General features: G+C 42.8%; 1 protein-coding gene across 1 annotated transcript in view; it reads right to left on the bottom strand.

Annotated features, from left to right (window-relative positions):
* Positions 1–23,129, bottom strand: part of VPS41 (VPS41 subunit of HOPS complex) — a 377,598-nt gene that overhangs the window by 35,697 nt on the left and 318,772 nt on the right. The window contains exons 22-25 of the mRNA XM_040353190.1: positions 20,823–20,960; positions 11,971–12,025; positions 10,288–10,428; positions 567–703 (exon numbers count right to left, since the gene is read on the bottom strand). Of these exons, the coding sequence (XP_040209124.1) occupies positions 567–703; positions 10,288–10,428; positions 11,971–12,025; positions 20,823–20,960 (471 nt within the window). The remainder of the gene's footprint in view (positions 1–566; positions 704–10,287; positions 10,429–11,970; positions 12,026–20,822; positions 20,961–23,129) is intronic.

Genomic DNA, 23,129 nt, shown 5'->3' with positions numbered 1-23,129 from the left:
ACACTTTCATTGGGTCTGTATTTTACAATCCTGCTATGTACTTTAGTCAGATTTTCATTGAATTCTAAATAAATTCAATTGGTTCAGTTGTAATTGGGAAGCATAATTTGTTAATTATCCAATTCCTTTATAGTTGGTAGTTGTGATGTCACCATTTATAATCTCTAATTAATGGCAATACAACATTTTAATTCATGGGCTTCTAAAGCCTCGTACACACGTCCGAGGAACTCGACGGGCGAAACACATCGTTTTGCTCGTTGAGTTCCTTGTGAAGTCGTCGAGAAATTCGACAAGCCAATTTTCTCTATCCCTGTCAAGGAAATAGAGAACATGCTCTTTTTTTGGCTCGTCGAGTTTCTCGACAGTTTCCTCGACGAAAATGTACACACGACAGGTTTCCTCGGCAAAATAATTCTCCCAGCAAGTTTCTTGCTGGTTTTTGCCGAGAAACTTGGTCGTGTGTACGAGGCCTGATTCTAAGGGAATTCATAACATTCAATCTCATAAAACATTTTCCATCGTATGAACTGGATGATCCATTGTGACAAAATGCCACCACTCACCTGGAGGTTGTAGTCTTGCAGAATTTTTACAAGTGAGTCCCTCAGATTAGGAATCTCCATTCCTTCTTTGATGCGGTGAATCAGTAAGATTGGATCAACATGGGTCCCAATGTTGTTAAGTAATCCAGTTATGAATGCTATTATAGCAAAATAAGGTCATTTATGTGAATGCATGTTAGTGGTGAAACAACAGCCTCATAAACAACGTTTTTTTTTTTTTTTACCAAAACCCCGGATGCTCTTCCAACCATTCCCTTTAATCCATGCAGTATACATCATCCACCGAAACTGGTTTGATCTGCTCCAACAAACGTAAAGTGGTAGTAAAAGCTAACTATTTTTAAAAATGTTCTCTTCCTCCTCCTCCTACCTATCCTGCAATGCCAGTATAAAAAAAAAATATTTTATACTTACCTATTTTTTTATTTGTTCTGATCACGCAATCCTGCAGCTCCAGTTCCCTGGTGAAAGTGATCACTCAACAATGGCTGTAAATTCCTATAGTCAGGACGTAACCTATAGGTTCCCATGGCCCAGCTGTTGTCGGCGTTCCCTCCCCTGCAGCAGCTGCTCACAGACACGGGGAGACAGAGATGCAGGATCACGTGACCAGGCCAAAGCAGATTAAAATAGGTAAGTACACAAGGTATGCAGGATTGGTAGGAGGAGGGGAGAGGGAACATAATTTCTTTATCATACATCATGGGACACAGAGCCTTAAGTATTTACTTAATGGGTAATAGGCCACCTTCAGGTGTTGACACTGGTAAACCCTAATTAAGGAAGTTTACACCCTATATAACCCCTCCTCCTTCCAGCAGCACATCAGTTTTTTTCACCAGTGTCTAAAGGTGTTGGTCTCGAGAGAAGAAATGCTCTGAAGAGCTCCAGGAGGGATCCATGCTGGATTAAAATTCCTCCATAAAAAGAAGCCAGATCCAACCACATTGCCACTGAGGCCTAAATGGATGGTACCTGGGACCTTGTATCCGAAGAACGAAGTTTTGCCTGTAATGCCTCTCTTTGTAGGGCTGGACCCCAGAAATCCAGGGTTTAGGTCTTTGTAAAATTACCTAAAACTCCTGAGGGGGTGCTATACATGGTCCAAGGCAGTGGAACCCTGTTTCAGGGACCCCGTCCTTCAAGGTTTGGCTAAACACAGCCCGCGGTGATGGTTGAAAACTGGAATTTTTTCTGTCAATTCAGTAAAATCCTGCGGTGACGATAAGGTAAGGAAAAGACTTAGATATTTTAAAAAGTCTATGGGCTAGATTCATAAAGAATTTACGCCGGCATATCTATTGATACGCCGCATAAATTTAAATCTGCGCCGGCGTATCTTCTTTCTGTATTCAGAAAGCAAGATAAGCCAAAATTTGCCTAAGATCCGACTGGCGTAAGTCTCTTACGCCGTCGTATCTTAGTTGCATATTTACGCTGGCCGCTAGGTGGCGCTTCTGTCGATTTCAGCGTAGAATATGCAAATGCGCTGGATACGCCGATTAAGAAACGTACGTGCGCCCGGCGGAATTTTTTATGTCGTTTGCGTAAGGCTTTTTCCGGCGTAACATTGCTCCTGCTATATGAGGAGCAACCAATGTTAAGTATGGACGTCGGGCCAGCGTCAAATTTTGCGTTGTTTACGTCGTTTGTGTAAGTCGTTCACGACGATAGCATTGACAATTTGCAGCGTAATTTGGAGCATGCGCACTGGGATTCTTTCACGAACGGCGCATGCGCCGTTCGTTAGAGACGTCATTTACGTGGAATCATGTTTTATTTACATAAAACACGCCCACCTCTTGACAATTTGAATTTGGCGCGCTTACGCCGGCTGATTTACGCTACGCCACTGCAACTTACGGAGCAAGTGCTTTGTGAATACTGCACTTGCCCGTCTAAGTTGCGGAGGCGTAGCGTAAATAGGATATGCTACGCCTGCACAAACTTGCGTCCCAATCTTGGCCTTTGTATTTCTTCCCTTAAGGAAAAGAGAATCTCCACTAGAGGGAGTCTATGCACTTACCATACTCAATCGTCTTCACTAGAGCTCAGTCCATGCTTGGCTTGTATAGCAGGTGGAGGGGAGATTCTTACAAGGTAAAAATATCCTTTAAAAAAGGTATTTTTTTCTCTCCCTCAGATGGGACCAGTGGGTCAGGGGCACAGCAGCGCTGCACCCCCTTTACATTACCCCCCCCCCCTCTGCCGCAGGGGAAACGGAGTTCCCGCTATGTACCGCTGCTAAGATTGACTGGCTGTTTGTTTTTTCTCTGTGCCTCACTGCAGTTTATGCTCCCCCCCCTCGTGTTCTGGACTGGAACACAAAAAAAAAAAAAAGGGACACACGAGCTGTGGTACACGTATGGGTTACAATGGCATTCCTGATTCAGGAAGGGCACTCTTTTCCAGCACTAGGCTGAATTGTATAGCGACTTGATATAGGTCATGACTATTTCAGCGATTTAGTGCAAATTGTATAGCGCCTGTTTTTGTACTTAGGACTATGCCTGCCAAAAAAGACACTTCAAAAACCAAGAAAGCAAAAATTTCACCCCTAGGCATTGGGATCTCAAGCTGTATTTCCACGCTGTCATCCTCGCTTGAATCACCAAGTATGGCAACTCAGGGTAAACTATTGGAACAAATTGATGGTGTAGCTGCCCCTCACATCTCAGCACCTGCATACGTGACTGAAGATGCCCTTTCCTCCTCCCTCCAGGGTTTGGCAGAAAGATTAGTGGCTTTAATCACATCCTCTATTCAGATGGATAAGAAACATACTAGGTCCCCTTCCCCCACTCCAGCTTTGATAGGGGAACAGTGGACTCACAATGAGGTGTTACCCTCAATCGATCAAACCGATGATTCCTCAATAGAGGAGACAACAGTAGATGAACCTTTTTCCAGCTTCCCAAACTGAGAAATTGCTGATACAATCTCTTAAGCCCCATACACACTATCAGTTTTCCTGCAGGTTTTCTCTTCAGGTTTACCAAAACCATCTAATATGAGGTCAAACCTCAAGAGTTTAAATTTGTATGAAATCAGGCAGGCCCTTGCACTACATGGTTTTGGTAAACCTGAAGAGAAAACCTGCAGGAAAACTGATAGTGTGTATGGGGCTTTACAGAAATGGTTTGTTCCACCTTCATGCTGCCTCTAACAGAGACTCATGAAAACCCAGCCTCTTCCTTGGGTTCTTTAAAACCTTCCTATGCTTTTCATGCGTTTCCAGCACATGCATTGCTAGAACAGCTTATACTCTCGAGGATTTTGATCCGATGGAGTGTACTCACCATCGGATCAAAATGCCCCCCGAAATCCCATCGCGATGACGTGTCGCGCCTTCGCCGCGATGATGACGCGGCGACGTGCGCGACGCTGTCATATAAGGAATTCCACGCATGGGTTGAATCATTACGATGCATGCAGGGGATTGATTCGGACGGATTGATCCGGTAAATCTGTACAGACCAGCGGATCAATCCGTTGGGATGGATTCAAGCGGATAGATTTGAAAGCATGTCTTCAAATTTTTATCCGCTGGAAATCCATCCCAGGGGATAAAAATCCACGGAAACAGATCCGCTGGATCGTACACACCAGGGGATCTATCCGCTGGAGCCGGTCCGCGGATCAATTCCAGCGGATGGATCCTCTTGTGTGTATGGGGCCTAAGAGTTCTGCAACTCGCTATCCTCTGGAGGAAAAATTCTCCAAAAGATGGAAAGTACCAGCAATTGACGCTGCGATTTCCAATGTGAATAATAACTTAACTTGTCCTGTGCACAATGCACAGATGCTTAAGGATCCAACAGATAAGAAGTTGGAATCCCTGCTAAAATCTGCCTTTTCCATAGCAGGTACCGTCACTCAGCCCGCAGTCGAAGCGATAGGCGTCTGCCAATCCCTAAAGGACCAATTTAAATTGGCCCTTAGGGAACTCCCTACACAACAAGCTTGGGATTTGGCTGAACTACCAAAGACATTATGTTTTGCCATAGATGCCTTTAAAGATTCTATTAACCAGGCATCCTGCCTTACGCTTATGCTTGTACATATGCGCAGGATCCTGTGGCTAAAAAATTGGTCAGCTGAAACACCATGTAAGAACCTCCAAACTGGGTTCCCCTTCCATGGGAGCGACTTTTCGAAGAAGACTTGGATAAATATATCAAGACAATTTCTAGTGGAAAAAGCACTCTTTTACCCGTCAAAAGAAAATACAAACACCCTGCATTTAAACAGGCTATTTCCCCGGCACCAAGGGCTTCCGCCTCTAAGCAGTGGCGATGGCCTCTTTTAAACCTGGGTCAGACCCAGGTTTAAAAGAAGCCCTGGGGTAGGAAATCTGCAAAACAAAATCCTAAAGCCTCGTCATGAAGAGGCAACCCCCCTCACCAAGGTGGGGGAAGACTTCTGCACTTTTCATAAGTCTGGAAAAAGGAAATTCAGGACACATGGGTCATCTCCACAGTAACGCTGGGATACAAGCTGGAATTCCAGAACTTTCCACCGTCTTGTTTCCTAAGATCAAGTGTGCCCAAAGATCCAGAGAAAAGACAATCTCTGTTTCAGGCACTGGACCGATTAATATCTCAAGGGGTGATCATACAGATCCCCACAAAGGAGCAAGGTCTGGGGTTTTATTCAAATCTTTTTATGGTACCAAAACCAAATGGAGATGTCAGACCCATTCTATATCTAAGAAAACGAAATCAATTCCTGAAGATGCGCTCCTTTCGCATGGAGACAATCAGATCAGAAGTTTCCATCCGTCTAGGAGGAGAACTTCTCGCGTCAATCGACATCAGAGATGCATACCTGCATGTCCCTATATTTCCTGCTCATCAAAAGTTTCTGCGGTTCAAATTGGAACAACAGCATTTCCATTTTTTTGCCCTGCTTTTCGGGCTAGCCACAGCACCTTGGGTGTTCACCAAAGTGCTGGCCCCACCTTTAACAATCATAGCGTACCTAGATGATCTATTACTTATAGATCAATCAGTGACTTGTTTGGAGCAAAACGTATGCACTACAACCAACTATCTGAAAGCATTAGGTTGGATTCTCAACCTAGAGAAATCTTCCTTAATACCGCTAAAAAGACTGGAGTGCTTGGGTCTGATCATAGACACAGCCCAGGAAAAAGTGATATTGCCTCAAGCAAAGATCAACTCCATAAGAGAACTGGTGCGGAGGGTCAGGTCAAACGGCAATCCCTCCATTCGCCTCTGCATGAGGTCACTAGGAACCATGGTGGCTCCATTCAAAGCAGTTCCTTATGCCCAGTTCCATTCAAGACCGTTACAAAACAGTATCCTGTCTGCTTGGGACAAGACAATTTAAGCCTTATGCCCCGTACACACCATCACTTTATGTGATGAAAAAAAACGACACTTTCTGTGAAGTAAAAAATTACGTTTTTGAAACTTCAATTTTCAAAGACGAAGTTGCCTACACACCATCGTTTTTCTCACAATGTTCTTGCAAAGTGAGGTTACGTTCCACCACGTTTTACCATTGAAGCTTGCTTCATAAGTAGCTTCTGGGCATGCGTGGATGAAAAAACGTCTTGGAAAACGACGTTTTTTGCTACACACGGTCAATTTCTGTGAAGTAAAAACTACACTTTTGAAAAACGACACATAAAATTGAAGCATGCTTCAATTTTTTTTGGTCGTTTTTTACAAGACATAAAACAACGTTTTCCCCCACACACGGTCAATTAAAGTGACGTTTTTAAAAACGTCATTTTTTTTCATCACATAAAGTGATGGTGTGTACGCGGCAATAGACTCGCCAATGCGGATGTCCCCAGGAGAGGCCCAGAGCCTCACTTGGTTACTAACCCAGAATCTGCTGAAAAGAAAATCCTTCAGACCATTTATGTGGAAAGTGGTAACGACGGATGCCAGCCTTTCAGGCTGGGGAGCAGTACTAGAAGGGACAACTGTCCAAGAAGCTTGCCCATCAATATCCTAGCGATTCGGGCAGTACATCTGGCTCTAAAGGTCTGGACTTCCAGGCTATGGAATTGCCCTGTCAGAATTCAATCCGACAATGCCACAGCTGTGGCCTATATCAATTACCAAGGAGGCACCAAGAGTCTCTCAGCACAGAGAGAGGTGAACCATATTCTAACTTGCACAGAAAGGAATGTTCCTTGCCTTTCTGCAATCTTCATTCCAGGAGTAGAGAATTGGCAGGCGGACTACTTATGTTGCAAGCAGTTATTCCCAGGGGAATGGTCGCTTCAAAACGACATATTTCGGGCTGTTTACCAAAGATGGGGGACTCCGGACGTAGATCTCCTAGCATTCAGATTCAACACAAAGTTGGTCAACTTTGTGGCCAAAACAAGGGATCCACGCGCATGTGGAATGGATGCGTTGGTGACCCCATGGGATCAGTTCTCACTGATGTATGCATTTTCCCCCATCCAGTTGCTGCCTCGACTTATTTGCAGAATCAAGCTGGAAAGGAAGCCGATAATTCTGGTGCACCAGCATGGCCCAGAAGGTCATGGTATGCAGAAATCATAAAGATGGCAGTGGAGGGCCCATGGTCCCTCCCACTACGGCCAGATCTGCTCTCTCAGGGAGCGATATTCCATCCTTCGTTACAGTGGGCTTTCCGGGTCAGTTATCTCCACCCTGATCAATGCCAGAAAACCAGCTTCCAGAACTATATATTATAGAGTCTGGAAGGCTTATGTTTCCTGGTGTGAATCCAAGGGTTGGCACCCTTGGAGATATTTCATAGGCAGAATTCTTGCCTTTCTACAATTAGGGGTAGAGATGAAGTTGGCCTTAAGTACTATTAAAGGCAAAGTCTCAGCTTTAATCAGTCTTATTTCAAAGACCACTTTGCTACTTATTCTTTAGTCCAAGGCTTTATACAAGGGGTAACGCGGCTTAATCCGCCCGTCAAACCTCCCTTGAATACAAAAACAGCCATTTGAACCAAAACAACATATTCCTCTAGTCCTGCTGACAAGGAAGTTGGTATTTTTGGTTGCTATATCCTAAGCAAGGGGGGTTTCAGAGTTGGCTGCTCTATCTCGTAAAGAGCCATATTTTATTTTTCATGAGGACAGAGTTGTGCTACGCCCTCGTCCAGGCTTTTTGCCAAAAGTAATTTCAGGTTTTCACCTGAATCAAGATATTGTCCTGCCATCGTTTTTTCCAAAACCATGTTCCATGGAAGAAAGGTCACTACATTGTCTTGATGTGGCGAGAGCAGTGAAAATCTATTTAAAGAAAACTGCTCAGATTCGATAGACTGATTTCTTATTTATTCTGCCGGAGGGTCCAAAGAAGGGACAGGCAACGTCGAAATCCACTGTCGCTAAGTGTATTCGGCAAGTGATAATTCAAACTTATGATTTAAGGGGCAAGATTCCCCCGTTTCAGGTTAAGGCGCATTCTACCAGGTCGGTTAGTGCTTCTTGGGCAGTGCGTCATCAGGCCTCCATGGCTCAGATCTGTAAGGCCGCAACTTGGTCTTCAGTGCATACATTCACAAAATTGTATCAGGTGCATGTAAGGAGGTATGAGGATATCGCCTTCGGGCGCAGTGTGCTGCAAGCAGCAGTATAGATCCCCAGGTCTGGGTGTACCCTGCGGGATGTTTCTCCCACCCCTCAACCTCAAGTGGCATTGCTATGGGACGTCCCATTAAGTAAATACTTAAGGCTCTGTGTCCCATGATAAAGAAAATAGGATTTTTATTACAGCTTACCTGTAAAATCCTTTTCTTGGAGTACATCATGGGACACAGTGGTCCCTCCCCTCTTTTGGGATTTAGACATATTGCTTTGCTACAAAAACGGATGTGCTCCTGGAAGGAGGAGGGGTTATATAGGGAGTTGTTGCCCGGGGTGAATTGTTAATGTCTAATCGCCATAATTGTACATAGGTATAAATATATATTACGATAACAGTAGATGTGTGGTGGGGGAGAAGTTCTGATACTTTAAATAGGCTGACAGTTAGGGATTGAATTTATCTAATTAGCACTCTCCGTATTTGATATGCATGATTGCTTTGTGAGAAGGTGGCCGGAGACGACCAATCTACTACATCTTTTGACATACAAAGCAAGTCAGGAAGAAATCACAGTGGGAAAGGTTTGCACTTTATGGTGTCACCTGGAAAAGACTGTACTCTTCCATGAATAGACAGGAGGTCTAACGAGCTAGAGGTAATTAGTTTAAACTTCAAACCTATACATAGCTAATAGATAGAACTAGGATGTTGCCCATATTTGGAAAGGATAGTAATGTCCAATCAGAGTGGGCCTCAGGGACATAAAGTTAAGGTGGAAGGAAGCTGTGACCATAAAAGGAAAGGCTATTTCAGCCAATCAGAAGTGACATCAGGATTATAAAGTCAGGGGGTCTCATCAATAGAATGGGAGAGAGAGATGATGAGAACTTCCCGGGCCCGGGATGTCAGTAAAGGGATGTCAGTAGCAAGGTAACATCAGAATCTATCTTCTCCCCTGCACTTATATACTTTGTCATAATTTGTTTTCTTACTACTTTTAGTGTGATGTGCTTATCTTGTATTTGAAACTAACTTTTATTTCCCTTACTTTAAAACTGTATATGTATGCAGTATGTTAGATAGCTAATATCTTTTCTCTAAATAAATGTGTTATGTTGAAACTTTCACTCTAATCACAGAACCCTTATTTTAACCATATATCGTATATGCGAGATATTAAATCTTAAATATACAATATAAAAGCAACAGAGTAAACTTCCTTAATTAGGGTTTACCAGTGTCAACACCTGAAGGTGGCCTATTACACATTAAGAAATACTTAAGGCTCTGTGTCCCATGATGTACTCCAAGAAAAGGATTTTACAGGAAAGCTGTAACAAAAATCCTATTGTTTAGAATAGTTAGCATTAGCCTGATCTTCCACTTTAACAGGCCAGCCCAAAAAGATGCCTCTTCTGTAAGCATTTCAAAAACCCAACCAAACTCAGAGGTGTTATGCACATTACAGTGATCAGATTCTAGAAAGGTTTAGCTAGAAAGCATATTGCAGTCAAGGAAGAAATTGGAACTTGGTGTTGACGGCAGCAACAAAATCACCATCATTTTGATGAAATACATGGCAAGCATCTGTTACTGTTGGGAAGTATAAAAAGCAGAGATGCAATTTTCATGTATCCTTGTAAACATTTATAATAATAATTTGCAGACATTAGCAACCTGAAAGGACTTGACCCCAGTCTTGTGGCTTATGAGTTAAATTTAGTGTATGGTTTTTGAGTTCTGCATGAGAACAGACTGTACTGCACTGGCACCACAGTGTAAATGTTCTCACTGCCCATATAATCAGCGCATACATCACTAAAAAATTACCTTTGATTCTTACAAACACACACAGTACATTTGAAATATAGTTGTACCTTATTTTATGTATTTTGCAAAGTGATTGTAATATCACAGAATGCTGCATAAAGCAGCCATAGGAATGGTTCATTAAATTTCTGTCTGTCACGTAATTTATTACTAACAGGGCATGTCTAAAGTAAAATGACAATGTAGCACTTCATACTGGCCTAAATAAAGCTGGAAGTGGCCCAAATTAGGTATTACATTCCTCTCTGATGCAGACTATGTTTAGTTAGAGATGCCCTTGACTGTCCTAATGGAAGAGCACACTGCAGGAAGCCACATGCATTGTTCATAGCTCTTACGTGGTTTATCAATAGAGTACAGAATAAGGTCCTCCCACAGCTCAGCGTCATCCTGTTCTTTGGCAAACTCAATAGCTTTATCCACATCACGTAGTTCCTCCATAATCATCTGCAAGGCCCTGCGACTGTTCCCCATTCTGCCTATAAAACACAAAGTCTATGTGTCAAAACCATCCCAATAGCTATATACAGTACAACAGTTGGTCATATACAAGTCAGTTAAGAAAACAGTAAATCAAGGTACAACATACGATGTGATCCTAAAGAAAAGCATTTCAGTTACAAAACATCTAAGCTTAGACTGAAACTGATATCAGGCTCCTAGCAACCACAAACTAAACTTACAAAAAAAAATACTATGTTTTGTAGAACACTGTAAATCAGGGGTCTCAAGCTGGCGGCACTCCAGCTGTTGAGAAACTACAAGTTCCATCATGTCTCTACCTGTGGGAGTCATACTTGTAACTGTCAGCCTTGCAATGGCTCATGGGACTTGTAGTTTCCCAACAGCTGGGGAGTCGCCAGTTTGAGACCCCTGCTGTAAATGAACAAGGATAGCATTTGTATTTGTTTTCCTTTGACTTTATACACATGTTCTCTCCCTGTGCTGCTTAAATTTGTGCACTTTTTACATGAGCTCTTTGTTGATATGTACACACTTTAGTGGTGGCCTAACATCGCAATTTTTGATGGGGTGACTACAGAAGAATGTGCCACTGCAATGGGCATTGTTGCCATGTAGTGCGATTCAGAATTGTGAAGGGTAAAGGTGTAGTTGCCACCCTAGGAAAGGAAGTGTCTATAGATACACCCTGCTAGTTTGATTTTAAAAAGGAACCCAGATAGCAAGCAAATGTGCTGCAAGTTTGAAAATTGACTTGCTAAGCTATTGCTAGACTTGCCAGGCTTCACAAATTTGTTGCAAAATTGCAGCAAGTCAGTATTGCATGACTCCAGATCAACTTTCTTTTAAAACTTTCTGCAAGTCTGCTGCATGTTCTGGTTCAATAAAGTTGTGCAATAGTTATCCCATTACAGGGGTCACTGTGGCTGACTTGCAGAGCTCTTGCTGTAGACTTATCACTGCAACTTTGCTCTTGCTAGAGTCTTACCATGCAAATTTGCTACAAATTGGAAGTGTCAACTAGAGCTTGTGCTGCAAGTTAGCTTACAATTCATTTTTGTCAAGTTATCCTTGCTATCTGAAAACTTCTTTCTAATTAACCCCCCCCCCCCTCTAATACTAATACTTGTCATATACTAGAAAGGAGGAGTCCATTGTTGTCTTGCATGAAGCCACAGTTCCCATTTAACTGCCTTTCTCCTATACCACCATCTTCAACAGAGATACAGGTATCATTTCTGGAGTATTCAGAATTATAGAATAGTGTCCGTCCAAATAAAGTAATCCCCCCCCCCCCCCCCCAAGAAACTCACAGATATGCTGTCCATGTATTGAATTTATTGTATTAAGTATGAAGGTACTGGAGATAGGCAGCACTGTACGCGTTGTTAGCCACCTACTATTACCATGGAAGATTTCTTGCTCCATGCGCACAACAAATATTCTTCTTAGCGAAAAATCTGCCTAAATAGCTGATAATCCCTTATATGCAAAACGCATCACATACTTTATACTTATAAATCTTGTTCCTATTAAGCCGAACACGTGAATGTACTTACTTAACAAAAAAACTGTCTCTTCAACAAAATTTCTCTGAAGACAGATCTCAAGAGCCTGTAATTGAAGGGAAAGGAAATGAGATTTCAAATTTGATGATAAGAGTCTATTATAAACCACAAGGACAACCTGAAATTATGTTACATAACACGAAAAAAAAAGACAGTTTCTGTATGCGAAGAAAGTGAAAACAACACATTTTTTTTTGAGCTTTTCTAAAGAGATTTCTTGAATCAGAAGGTATATTTTAAACAATCCATTTTTTATAAGACAAGATCAGTACATATTCATTATCTTTAATTGGTGGTGAAATACCATACAGGGGTGCAGCTGTACAGTCACCGTTTTTGTTTCTGAGAATTACTGCATCTAATGATGAGACTTCAAACTTCTGAAGGATGAAAGTAACAATGGCAGGAGCTGCTAAGAGAAGGCTGCAGAAGGTGGAGACCCTCTGAGTGGATTTACTAAAACTGGAGAGTGCAAAATCTGGTGCACCTGTGCATGGTAGCCAATCGGCTTATAACTTTGGCTTTTTCAAATAAGCTTTGACAAAAAAATCTGAAAGCTGATTGGTTTCTATGCAGAGCTGCACCAGATTTTGCACTCTCCAACCCCTCTCTGTCACTATATAGAGGAATCACAATCAATCGGGGGTTTCCATTTGCCTTTCTCCGCTCTAGCCAAAACAATGTCACTTTTGATTCTATGTTTGTACATCCTATGTTTTGGGCACTGCCACGTGGGGAAGTTGGTGTTCACGCAGTACACAGAATTTGGACGTGTATCAATGGGACTGAGGCCTTCCATGAATAAGACTGCAAGTTCAAGAAATGTAGACTTGTTCTTTAGGCTAAAGCAGTGGTAAAGCATGCGTTACATCACAGAATCGACATAACCTGACTGCAGACATATGGTGTCTGTTTTGTGTTATAATTTATTACATGGTGACCTTTGACAATAGGTCCACATTAAAGTGCATGTCGAGCCAAAAAACATTTATCTAGGTATGAATAGAATGAATTAAAACCCCTGTTGCATCTTACTGCTATATGGGGCTGTGCTAGAGAGATTTCCCTTTCATTTTCAGTTTGGCGGACAATGACTCGCAATGGCAAGCACTTATGAGAAGCAAATCTGAGGCTTCTTCTTGTGATTTCCAGAAAAAAAAAAGAAGCATTTCTTATTAGTCATTGCGGTCTCACTCTTATGCCGCGTACAGACGGTCATTTTTTGTGATGAAAAAAAACGAAGTTTTTAAAAATGTAATTTAAAATGACCGTGTGTGGGGAAAACGTCGTTTTATGTCTTCTGAAAAACGACAAAAAAAATTCGAACATGAATGAATTTTTTGTGTCGTTTTTTGTGTCAATTAAAATAATAGTTTGTGGGCAAAATGACGTTTTTAAACCCGCGCATGCTCAGAAGCAAGTTATGAAGCTAGCTTCAATGGAAAAGAGTGCTGAACGTAACTGCGCTTTGCTAGAGCATTTAGAAAAAACGATGGTGTGTAGGCAACGTAGTTTTTTAAAATGAAGTTTCAAAAACGTTGTTTTATTTTGTGATTTAAAACGTCGTTTTATTTCATCACAAAAAACGACCGCCTGTACGCGGCATTATGCCACGTACACACGATCATTTTTCAGCATGAAAAAAAACGACATTTTTAAAAACGTCAAAAAAAATTCGAACATGCTGCATTTTTTAACGTCGTTTTAAAAAATGTTGTTTTTCGGGTTGTAAAAAATGATCGTGTGTGAGCAAAAACAACGTTTTAAACCCGTGCATGCTCAGAAGCAAGTTATGAGATGGGAGCGCTCATTCTGGTAAAACTAGCATTTGTAATGGAGTAAGCACATTCATGACGCTGTAACAGACAGAAAAGCGCGAATCGTCTTTTACTAACACGGAATCAGCTAAAGCAGCCCAAAGGCGAATATAACTTCCCCTTTAGAGTGCTGTCGTACGTGTTGTACGTCACTGCGCTTTGTTCATCATTTTTTAAAAACTATGGTGTGTGGGCAACATCGTTTTTAATGATGAAGTTGGAAAAAACAAATTTTTTGGACATGCTGAAAATGAAGTTTTTTTGAATTTTTTGGACATGCCGAAAAATGATCGTGTGTACACGGCATGAGACTGTGTATTGCAGTGTATGGACCTCTACACAGGTAGCACAGGGCATCAGGGTTTGTAAGGTAAGAAAGCAGAGGCTGAACTACCAGGGTCTCAAATGTCACACTTGCGACCAGGCCCTTGTGTTCCACCACTGTGGGGGGATCCTAAGATGGAAGGAAGGGGGCCTGCTGCAGAACATGTGAAAGGGTCTCGCTGTGGGACCATAATAGAGGGCCCTGCAATTATCATATCATCGTTATTAGAGGAGTTCAGTGTGAAGGAAACACAGGGACAGAACTTAGATTTGTAGGTGTGGTCACTCTTCATGGGCCATGTGACTATGGTGTGTCCTTACCCTGCACACACTGTAATGTGGGGTGTATTTGGGACATTGTTGTTGTTCTCCGATGAGGGGGATGATGGAAGCCTTGTAAATTTTGTACACTGCATAGCAGATCGCACACCCAGCCTCTCCACCTATTGGCTAGAAGTCCACCAACAAAGATGGCAGAGTTTGCTGCTGCTGCAGGCAGATGGGGCATGGCCAACATGAGGCGAAAACTGGAAGAGAAAGTCAGCTGTCTGAGTACAGTGAAGGGGGAAGAGCTGGAGGAGGTATCCGCTGTGTGAGGTTTGTCTCATCTTGGGATCAGTAGGTGTCACTGGCGACATGTGGAGGGAGCCAGAAAGACCTCAAGGATTAAGGGGAAACGAACACCCACTAATCCCACCCCCCATATCAGCATGCCACTGACCCCTACCCCCCCCCACACACATATTAGCATTGCCACTGAAGCCAATCTGCTCCACCACCACGGATCCCATTTCTCCCCCATCAACACTACAACTGATCCCATCCCCCCTCCAAGCACTGCCACATATCTTACTCTCCCCCCACAAGCACATATTCTCATCCCCACCCACAAAACCACTGATCCCCCTCCCCCCACATTGATCCCACCCCCCAAGCACTGCCACTGATGCCAACCCCTCCCCTCCCAGGACTGCCACTGATCTAATTCCCCGCCCCCCTTTAGCACTGCCACTGATCCTATAAAGCCTCCAGCACTATCACGGTCTTGGTTTATGGTATTTTGCAGGCCCGTTGTCATCACTGTGACTGGTCGTGTGATCAAGTCATATCCTAAAACTACATTTGTTGACAATTACAGTTTAAAATCAGAAACAGAACTGTTTTACTCTTTCATATATTGAATTTGCCTTTCATTTATATAAATCATGCTTTCTTGAAAGGTGTGTGTGTGTGTGTGGGTGGGGGGGGGGGGGGTGTTGGTCAGGGGGCCCTGCATGTTTTTTTGCACCAGGGCCCTGAAGGTTCTAGTTATGCAGGTTTTGGGGTTAGTTTGCTCATACATTTTTCATGAAAACTTACCCTTTAAGCAAATGGCACTCTGGATAACAGCAAAAACCAGACATGGGTCAGGTTGCTTCCACACTTTTGGCTGAACATACGCTAAGTACAACCTAGAGCTCAGTGATTTTAGAGTAACGTCCTATGAAAGCATGAATATGTGTTCTATGTCAGTACAATGTACGGCACGTTGGGCTTTGTAAATACTGACATTTTTTCTTCATACCGAACAAACTGAGGTCTGTTAAATGGCTTAATACACTTAGCTTGAGTTGACACTGATTGGTCACGATGGGTATTTCAATTTCAATTTTCAAAATGCTTTCAGGCTTCTTTCCAAGTAGCAAATTTTATTATTTCTTCCAAGCACTTAATTAGAGGAAAAGCTACCGATACATAGCTGCCAAGTACTTTAATTCAGACTGCGGCTAGTTTCAAGTTCAAATAATACACTTGTTTCAGGTCTTCTAATATAAACCTACCTTTGTCTTTGTAAAGTAGAGCAACTAGAATACTAACTACTACAAATACAAGATGAATGCAGTGAATCTGACATTTACCAAACATTCTCTGCATGTGAATCGTGCAGGTGCATATGTTTTAAATGACAGTGATTGACCATCAGTGAATGTTTGGTGAAAGTCACATTCACTGCTTTAACCACTAGACGTCCTGTATTCTTGCGGCCACTGGGGGGCGCGCGCGCGCCCGGCGCGTCCCCGAGATGCTGATGCGCGTGCCTGGCGGTCGCGATGTCTGCCAGGCACTCGGAATCGGCGGCTACAGGGACAAGACGTGGAGCTCTGTGTGTAAACACAGAGCTCCACGTCCTGTCAGGGGAGAGAGGAGACCGATCTGTGTCCCTTGTACATAGGGACATAGATCGGTCACCTCCCCCAGTCACCCCCCTTCCCCCACAGTTAGAACACAATTTAGGTATACATATTAACCCCTCCCTCACCCCCTAGTGTTAACCCCTTGAATGCCAGTCACATTTATACAGTAATTAGTGCATTTTTATCGCATTAATCGCTGTATAAATGTGAATGGCGCCAAAAACGTGTCAAAAGTGTCCGATGTGTTCGCCGCAATGTCACGGTGACAGTAAAAAAATCGCAAATCGCCGCCAATACTAGTAAAAAAATTAATAAAATAAAAATGCCATAAATCTATCAGCTATTTTGTAAACGCTATAACTTTTGCGCAAACCAATCAATATATGATCATTGCGATTTTTTTTACCAAAAATATGTAGAAGAATACATATCGGCCTAAACTGAGGAAAAAAAACGTTTTTTTTTTTAAAAAAATGTGATATTTATTAAATAAAAAAGTAAAAAATAGTGTTTTTTTTTTTAAATAAAAACCGCAGAGGTGATCAAATACCACCAAAAGAAAGCTCTATTTGTGGGAACAAAATGATAAAAAAATTGTTTGGGTACAGTGTAGCACGACCGCGCAATTGTCATTCAAAGTGCGACAGTGCTGAAAGCTGAAAATTGGCTTGGGCAGGAAGGGGCGTAAGTGCCCGGTATGGAAGTGGTTAAACATGCCCCATATTGTCTTGTCAGAAAAAGTGCTATTAGAGACAGCACCTGGAGTAGTAAATACAGTTAACTGCTAGTGAACTAAATGCCCCCAGTTAGATACACATTTTCAAATTATAAATGTTTTCCAGGAAATGATAATGGTCCTTATAGTTGAACTTCACACTCTCTAACACTGACTATTTGTAATCCTCATGCTGCTTTAGCATTAGTAAGACAGGAAATTATTTCATAATTACTTGTTTTCATGTTATTATTTTTTACAGTTCCTCAGTTACTTCCTGGTTCCCAGGCCTATAAATTATGTCATATATCCCAGGAGCCTTCAGGAGGGGAAAGGGGGTTTTCTCAACTAAGCACATGCCCATGCCTGTGTTAAGGCAGATGGATTCCAGGAAGTAAATGCTTCATGAATCATCTGCCCTTACTCAAGATAGCCATGGCCAAAAACGTTAGGGGTGTTTTTCAAAGTGCTTTCTCAGCAAAATGAAACATGAAGACATGGATGGGCGAGTTTGATTTAAATATTGAAAACAGATTAAAAAAGAAGGCCAAAGCTATTTTGGCTCACTTCCCCTATCAGTTTGTTCTGCACTCCTATGATCAGTTTTCATCCGACAGCAGGCTAAAGTCCGCTGTCGGCTGACATCACTCAGCCGGTCCAGGCTCTGGATCGATCCTGACTTTACAGTTGGGATTGTCTCAGATGCCTGGACCTACAGCTGGCTCAGCCTCTTAGCGAGCTCCTGGGAGACTGAGCCAGCTGCTCCACCCCCTCCACAGCCCAGCGCTCCAGTTAGCTGCTGAGCTACAGTCAACACTCTCTGCTCAGAGCAGACCCGAAAACTGAGTGATCAGCGGTGTTTAATTGCTCAGTTCTCAGTAGGGATGAGCTCCGGCGTGTTCGCACACTCCATGTGCAGAGCCCGCCAGGAAGACGGCACGGCGGTGCACTAATCACAAGCAGTGAGACATTTCCCGATCTCTGCAGCTGAGCATAGGGAAATGTCTCCCTGCCTGTGATTAGTGCAGCACCGTGGCGACTTCCTGGCGGGCTCTGCACATGGAGTGTGCGAACATGCTGGAGCTCATCCCTAGTTCTCAGTGCAGACCTGGCAGGGGACAGATGCAAAATCAGATTGATGCTGCATCCACCTGGGTGAGTTTAAATATTTATTATTTCCCAACACCATACTTCTTGTTTTAAATTGTGTTTTAGGCTTGTGGTGTTCAGATGCAGTGTAGTTTCGCTTTAAAGGGGTTGTAAAGGTAAATGTTTTTTCACCTTAATGCATCCTATGCATTAAGGTGAAAAAACACCTTCTGTGTGCAGCAGCCCCCCCTTAATACTTACCAGAGCCCCCTCTCAATCCAGTGATGTCCAGAAGAGCCTTGCCTCTCTGAGGACTAACACTCCTGATTGGCTTTTGACAGTGCTGTCAATCACAGCCAGTGAGTCAATCAGGAGATGGAGGGTAATCTACCAATTGCCCCATGTCTTCATGTGGTGAAGAGACATGAACATGTTTGTAGTCCATATCAGGAGAGTAGACTAGGGTGACAACTATGGCTCTCTGCATAGATACAGTGAAAAAGTTACACAGCCACAAATGGATAGGAAACGTGGTATTTGCAGAATCATAAGCTGATAAAAGCAAAGTAAGCTTAAAAAATGAATGCGGCCTCTAAACCAAGGACTAGTAAGCTGCAATTTATTACATTTTTGATTTTGGGTTCAGATACGCTTTAAAGTAGAACTAAACTTTCTACTTTGTTTTGTAAAGCACTGTAGCTTCAACATGTTTGCTTTATAATTTTGTTTAAATATACAGTTTGTACCCTTTTTTGTAAAGCCAACCACACAACTTGCACCTACAGGTAAGCCTAGATTAAGGCTTACCTGTAGGTGCAAGAAATATCACCTTAACCTACATGGTTAAGGAGATATTTTCACGAAAACAGGCACCGATGCCCGTAGACAATTGCGCAGGCGCACTGAGCGTGGCTTTTTTGTGAATGGCATTATTCGGGTTAATGCTGTGTTTTCGCGCATGCGCTGGGATCTGCCAGTCCTGCGCGCATGCGCGTGAGTGACGTCGTCGCCGCTCCGGCCAATCACAGAGCCGGAGCGGCGAAAACAGGAAGAAGCTCCAGGGGACATGGCGGCGGTGGTGGACGGGACCGAGGAGAACAACGGGGGCTTCGATCTAAGGTAAGTGCCACATAATGAGCTAGTATGCTGTGCATACTAGCTCATTATGCCTTTCTCTTGAAGGTGTTTAAAAAAATAAATAAATTGTGAGGGTTTACTTCCTTTTTAACTGTGGGCATCCTGTAGACTATTTCTTATGAACTTCATGTGCATGTAAGTGTGCTCCAACAACAGTTGAAAATTTGTTTTGCCGCAGCAACCATCTGTGCATAGGCCAATCGTAGTCCAATTCAGGAGAATGCAGAAAAGGATGATAATGCTGGAGCTGAATTGAGAAGAGTCCAATTCACATGAGCGATAAAGAGGCAGTAACAAGAGGCGGTTTAGCTTAGTTTTTACCTTACCTCCCCTGACCTCTCACCTACAATGGCAGTATTGCCTTCTGAATGCCTGCAAACCTCTTCACAGTCACCTTTGAAAAGCAACCCACATTGGATCGCTTTTAAGAGGGATAGTTAAAACCCATGTGAAAGAGGCCCAAATGTTACCACCCTAGGAAAGGAAGTGCCTTCACATGCACTTTGCTTGTGGGATCACCGATATGTTTTAATTGAAAGCAGATACGTTAAAATTCTCCTTTCATCATTAAAATAAAAAATACAAAAACATCAGCGGTATTTTTTTTTAAAGACATAGGCCCGGATTCACATACCTGAGTGCATCTTTATGCCGGCGTAGCGCATCTCAAATGCGCTACGCCGATGTAACACAGAGAGCCAAGCACCTAATTCACAAAGCACTTGCTCCCAACGTTGCGCCGGCGTAACGCAAAGTCGTCGACGTAAGCCCGCCTAATTCAAAGTAGGTGGAAGTGGGCGTAATACATTTAAATGAACCGTGACCCCATGCAAATGATGGGCCTAACGAACGGCGCATGCGCCATCCCGTGGACGCATCCCATTGCGCATGCTCACAGTTACGTTGAAAATACTCCATAAGATACGTCGAATCACTGCCTACGATGTGACGTAACCTACGCCCAGCCCTATTCACTTACTACTACGTAAACGGCGTAAAATACGACGGCTGTTCCCTGGTCCATACCTTAACATGACTTACCCCTGCTTTATGAGGATTAACTTTACGCCGGACGTACGACTTACGTAAACCGCGTATATTAATGCGCCGGGCGCAAGTACGTTTGTGAATCGGCGTATCTCCCTCATTTGCATATTCCAATCGTAAATCTTGCGGCCAGTGTAAATATGCGCCCACGATACGACGGCGTAGGAAACTTACGTCGAACAGAAGAAGCCTATTTTCAGGCGTATCTAGTTCTGTGGGCACGGCGCACAGATACGACGGCGCACATTTACGCTTCGTATCTCGAGATATGTCTGCGTAAGTGCTACATGAATCCGGGCCTATGTATAAAAGATGTTTTTTAAATGGATATACGTACTGTACATCTATGCATGTTTATGAAGTAGAATTGTGCATGCAGAATCTTTTTGAAGCCTGTTACATAGTTCTTTGTTAGTTACACAGGCAAAGCACGTCTGTAAAAAAATATTTATGTAGCCCACGGCCCTTGTAAGGTTTTGAGAATCCCCTTAAGAATTTCAGCAGATGAGTTTATGCTACCCATAGAACTGTCTTGCTTACCTTTTCTAGTGGGCAGTGAGTGCTGTCTCGAAGGAAAGGCAAAAGATTTGGTCTGTCAAATTCTGCATACAAGCTGATTTGTTTCTCATGGTACTTCTGTCCTTTGTGATGGTCCCTCTTGAAAAGCCTGTGCAAGTACTGGAAACAGAAAATGTTTACGAAAAATAAATACATGTATAAACCATGCAAACTTGAGAATCCATAGGTAATCGGAATTGGTTTAGATATATAAAGAATTAAATCATTATAAATAAAAAAAAAAAAAAAAAACCCTTTAGAAACCTGAATTTTGGAAGCTGTTCTGTGCCGAAAACATGCAAGCAGAAGACAGAGGATCAGTCACCTGTATTGCCTAATCTTCCGATGTACGCCAGCAGAATGGCATGGGTGCGCAAAAGGGCGTACCCGTACGTCCCTTTGAAATCCCGGGCTAGCGGGCCCGCGCACGCCATGGGAGTGTGCCCGCTCATCCCACATACTCGATGTCCACTGGTGGCCCGCGATCGCAATGAGGAGAGGCAAAACAGGGACATGGCATTTCCCTGTTCTGCCTAGTGACATGACAGAGATCTACTGCTCCCTGACATTGGGAACAGTGATCTCTGTCATGTCCTAGGTTGCCCACCCCCCTACAGTTAGAACACGCTGAGGGAACACATTAAACCCCTTGATCACCCCCTAGTGTTTAACCCCTTTCCTGCCAGTGACATTTATACAATAATCAGCGGCTATTTTTAGTTATGATTGCTGTATAAATGTCAATGGTCCCAAAACAGTGTCGAAAGTGTCAAGCCTCGTACACACGTACGTACAGGATTCCTGGCAGTAAAAAGTCAGCTGGGAAACCCGAGGGGAAAAAAGAGAACCAGCTCTCTTTTTTCCCGGCGGTTTTTAACCTGGAGAGAGCTTCCCAGAGGGGGTTAGCTCTTGCGGGGAGGAGCCGAGACAGCCGTCGTGGGACCCCATAAAAGGACGTTCATGGCCACTCTGTGCAAAACAAGCCTGGTGAAATGTTGACAAACATCAATACCATAAACTGCCTATAGGCAACACTTTAAAAAGCCCTTTCAGGTCATCATTTTGGCGTTAATCATGAATGATGGTCGTAGAATTACTGCACTCATTTTGACGTTCATGACAAATCAAAATATATGTAATGCAGTTGTTAGTTTTCCTACTTAGGTGTACCTGTCACGTGTTTAGGTTTGTATGTGCCTGTACGTTGGGGTGTAGGGCTTAAAAAAAAACATTCTATTGATTTACTGTACCTTAAAATGTAAAAATATATATATATATATATTTTTTTAACTTAACTTTATTTTTATCACATAGGAGGCTGATAAGCTCCCCTATGTAATACAGGCATACCCCACTTTAAAGTACGCAATGGGGTTTATTTACTAAAAGCTGGTTTCTATACATAAGTGAGCCTGATTTTGCGCTTTCCAGCTTTAGTAAATAAGCCCCATAGTGTACTTAAAAGTGGGGTATGCCTGTAGTACAACAGTCATTACAATTCCTCTCCAAGTAGACTTTTTAGGGGTCTATAGATCATCTTCTTCCCAGCCACAACAGCCAGGGAATGACAGCTATGAAACTGGAGTGGGAAGAAGCTCACTGCTTATGCCGCTTACACACGGTCGGAATTTTCGACAAGAAAAGTTTGATGTGAGCTTTTGATCGGAAATTACGACCGTGTGTAGGCCCCATCAGACTTTTTCTGTCTGACTTTCCGACAGCAACACTTTGAGAGCTGGTTTCTCAAATTTTCAGACGGAGAAATTTCTTGCCGGAAATTCTGATCGTCTGTATGCAATTCCGACGCGCAAAAAAACATGCATGCTCAGAATCAATTTGACGTATTCTTGGAATCATTGAACTTAATTTTTTCTCGAGTCATTGAGTGTTGTACGTCACCGTGTTCTTGACAGTCGCAATTATGTGTGACCGTGTGTATGCAAAACGAGTTTGAGCCAAAATTCCGTCTGAAAAAAATCCACGGTTTTCTTGTTGGATTTTCCGATCGTGTGTACGCAGCATAATAGCTTCATTTAGTGCAGTGACGATCAGAGAACGTGTGTGGAAATTATTGGGAATCTTCATAGTTGCCTGCCCTCTGTGGCAGAAAATAGTTTAAAGCTGAATTCTGGGATAAGAAAATATTGCCTATTATAAGTCATATGTTCTCAGCAGGCACAAGTCTGGAATATGTTATGTTGGGTTTACATATTGTTTAATTGGATCTTGCTGTTCTTTTTTTTCAGATCTTTACAGTAATCTAGGTTAAAACGTTGCCTCTGTGCAGGG

The sequence above is a fragment of the Rana temporaria genome, chromosome 5 (assembly GCF_905171775.1).
Source record: "Rana temporaria chromosome 5, aRanTem1.1, whole genome shotgun sequence".
NCBI lineage: Eukaryota > Metazoa > Chordata > Amphibia > Anura > Ranidae > Rana > Rana temporaria.
This window is presented reverse-complemented; position numbering and strand designations above follow the sequence as displayed.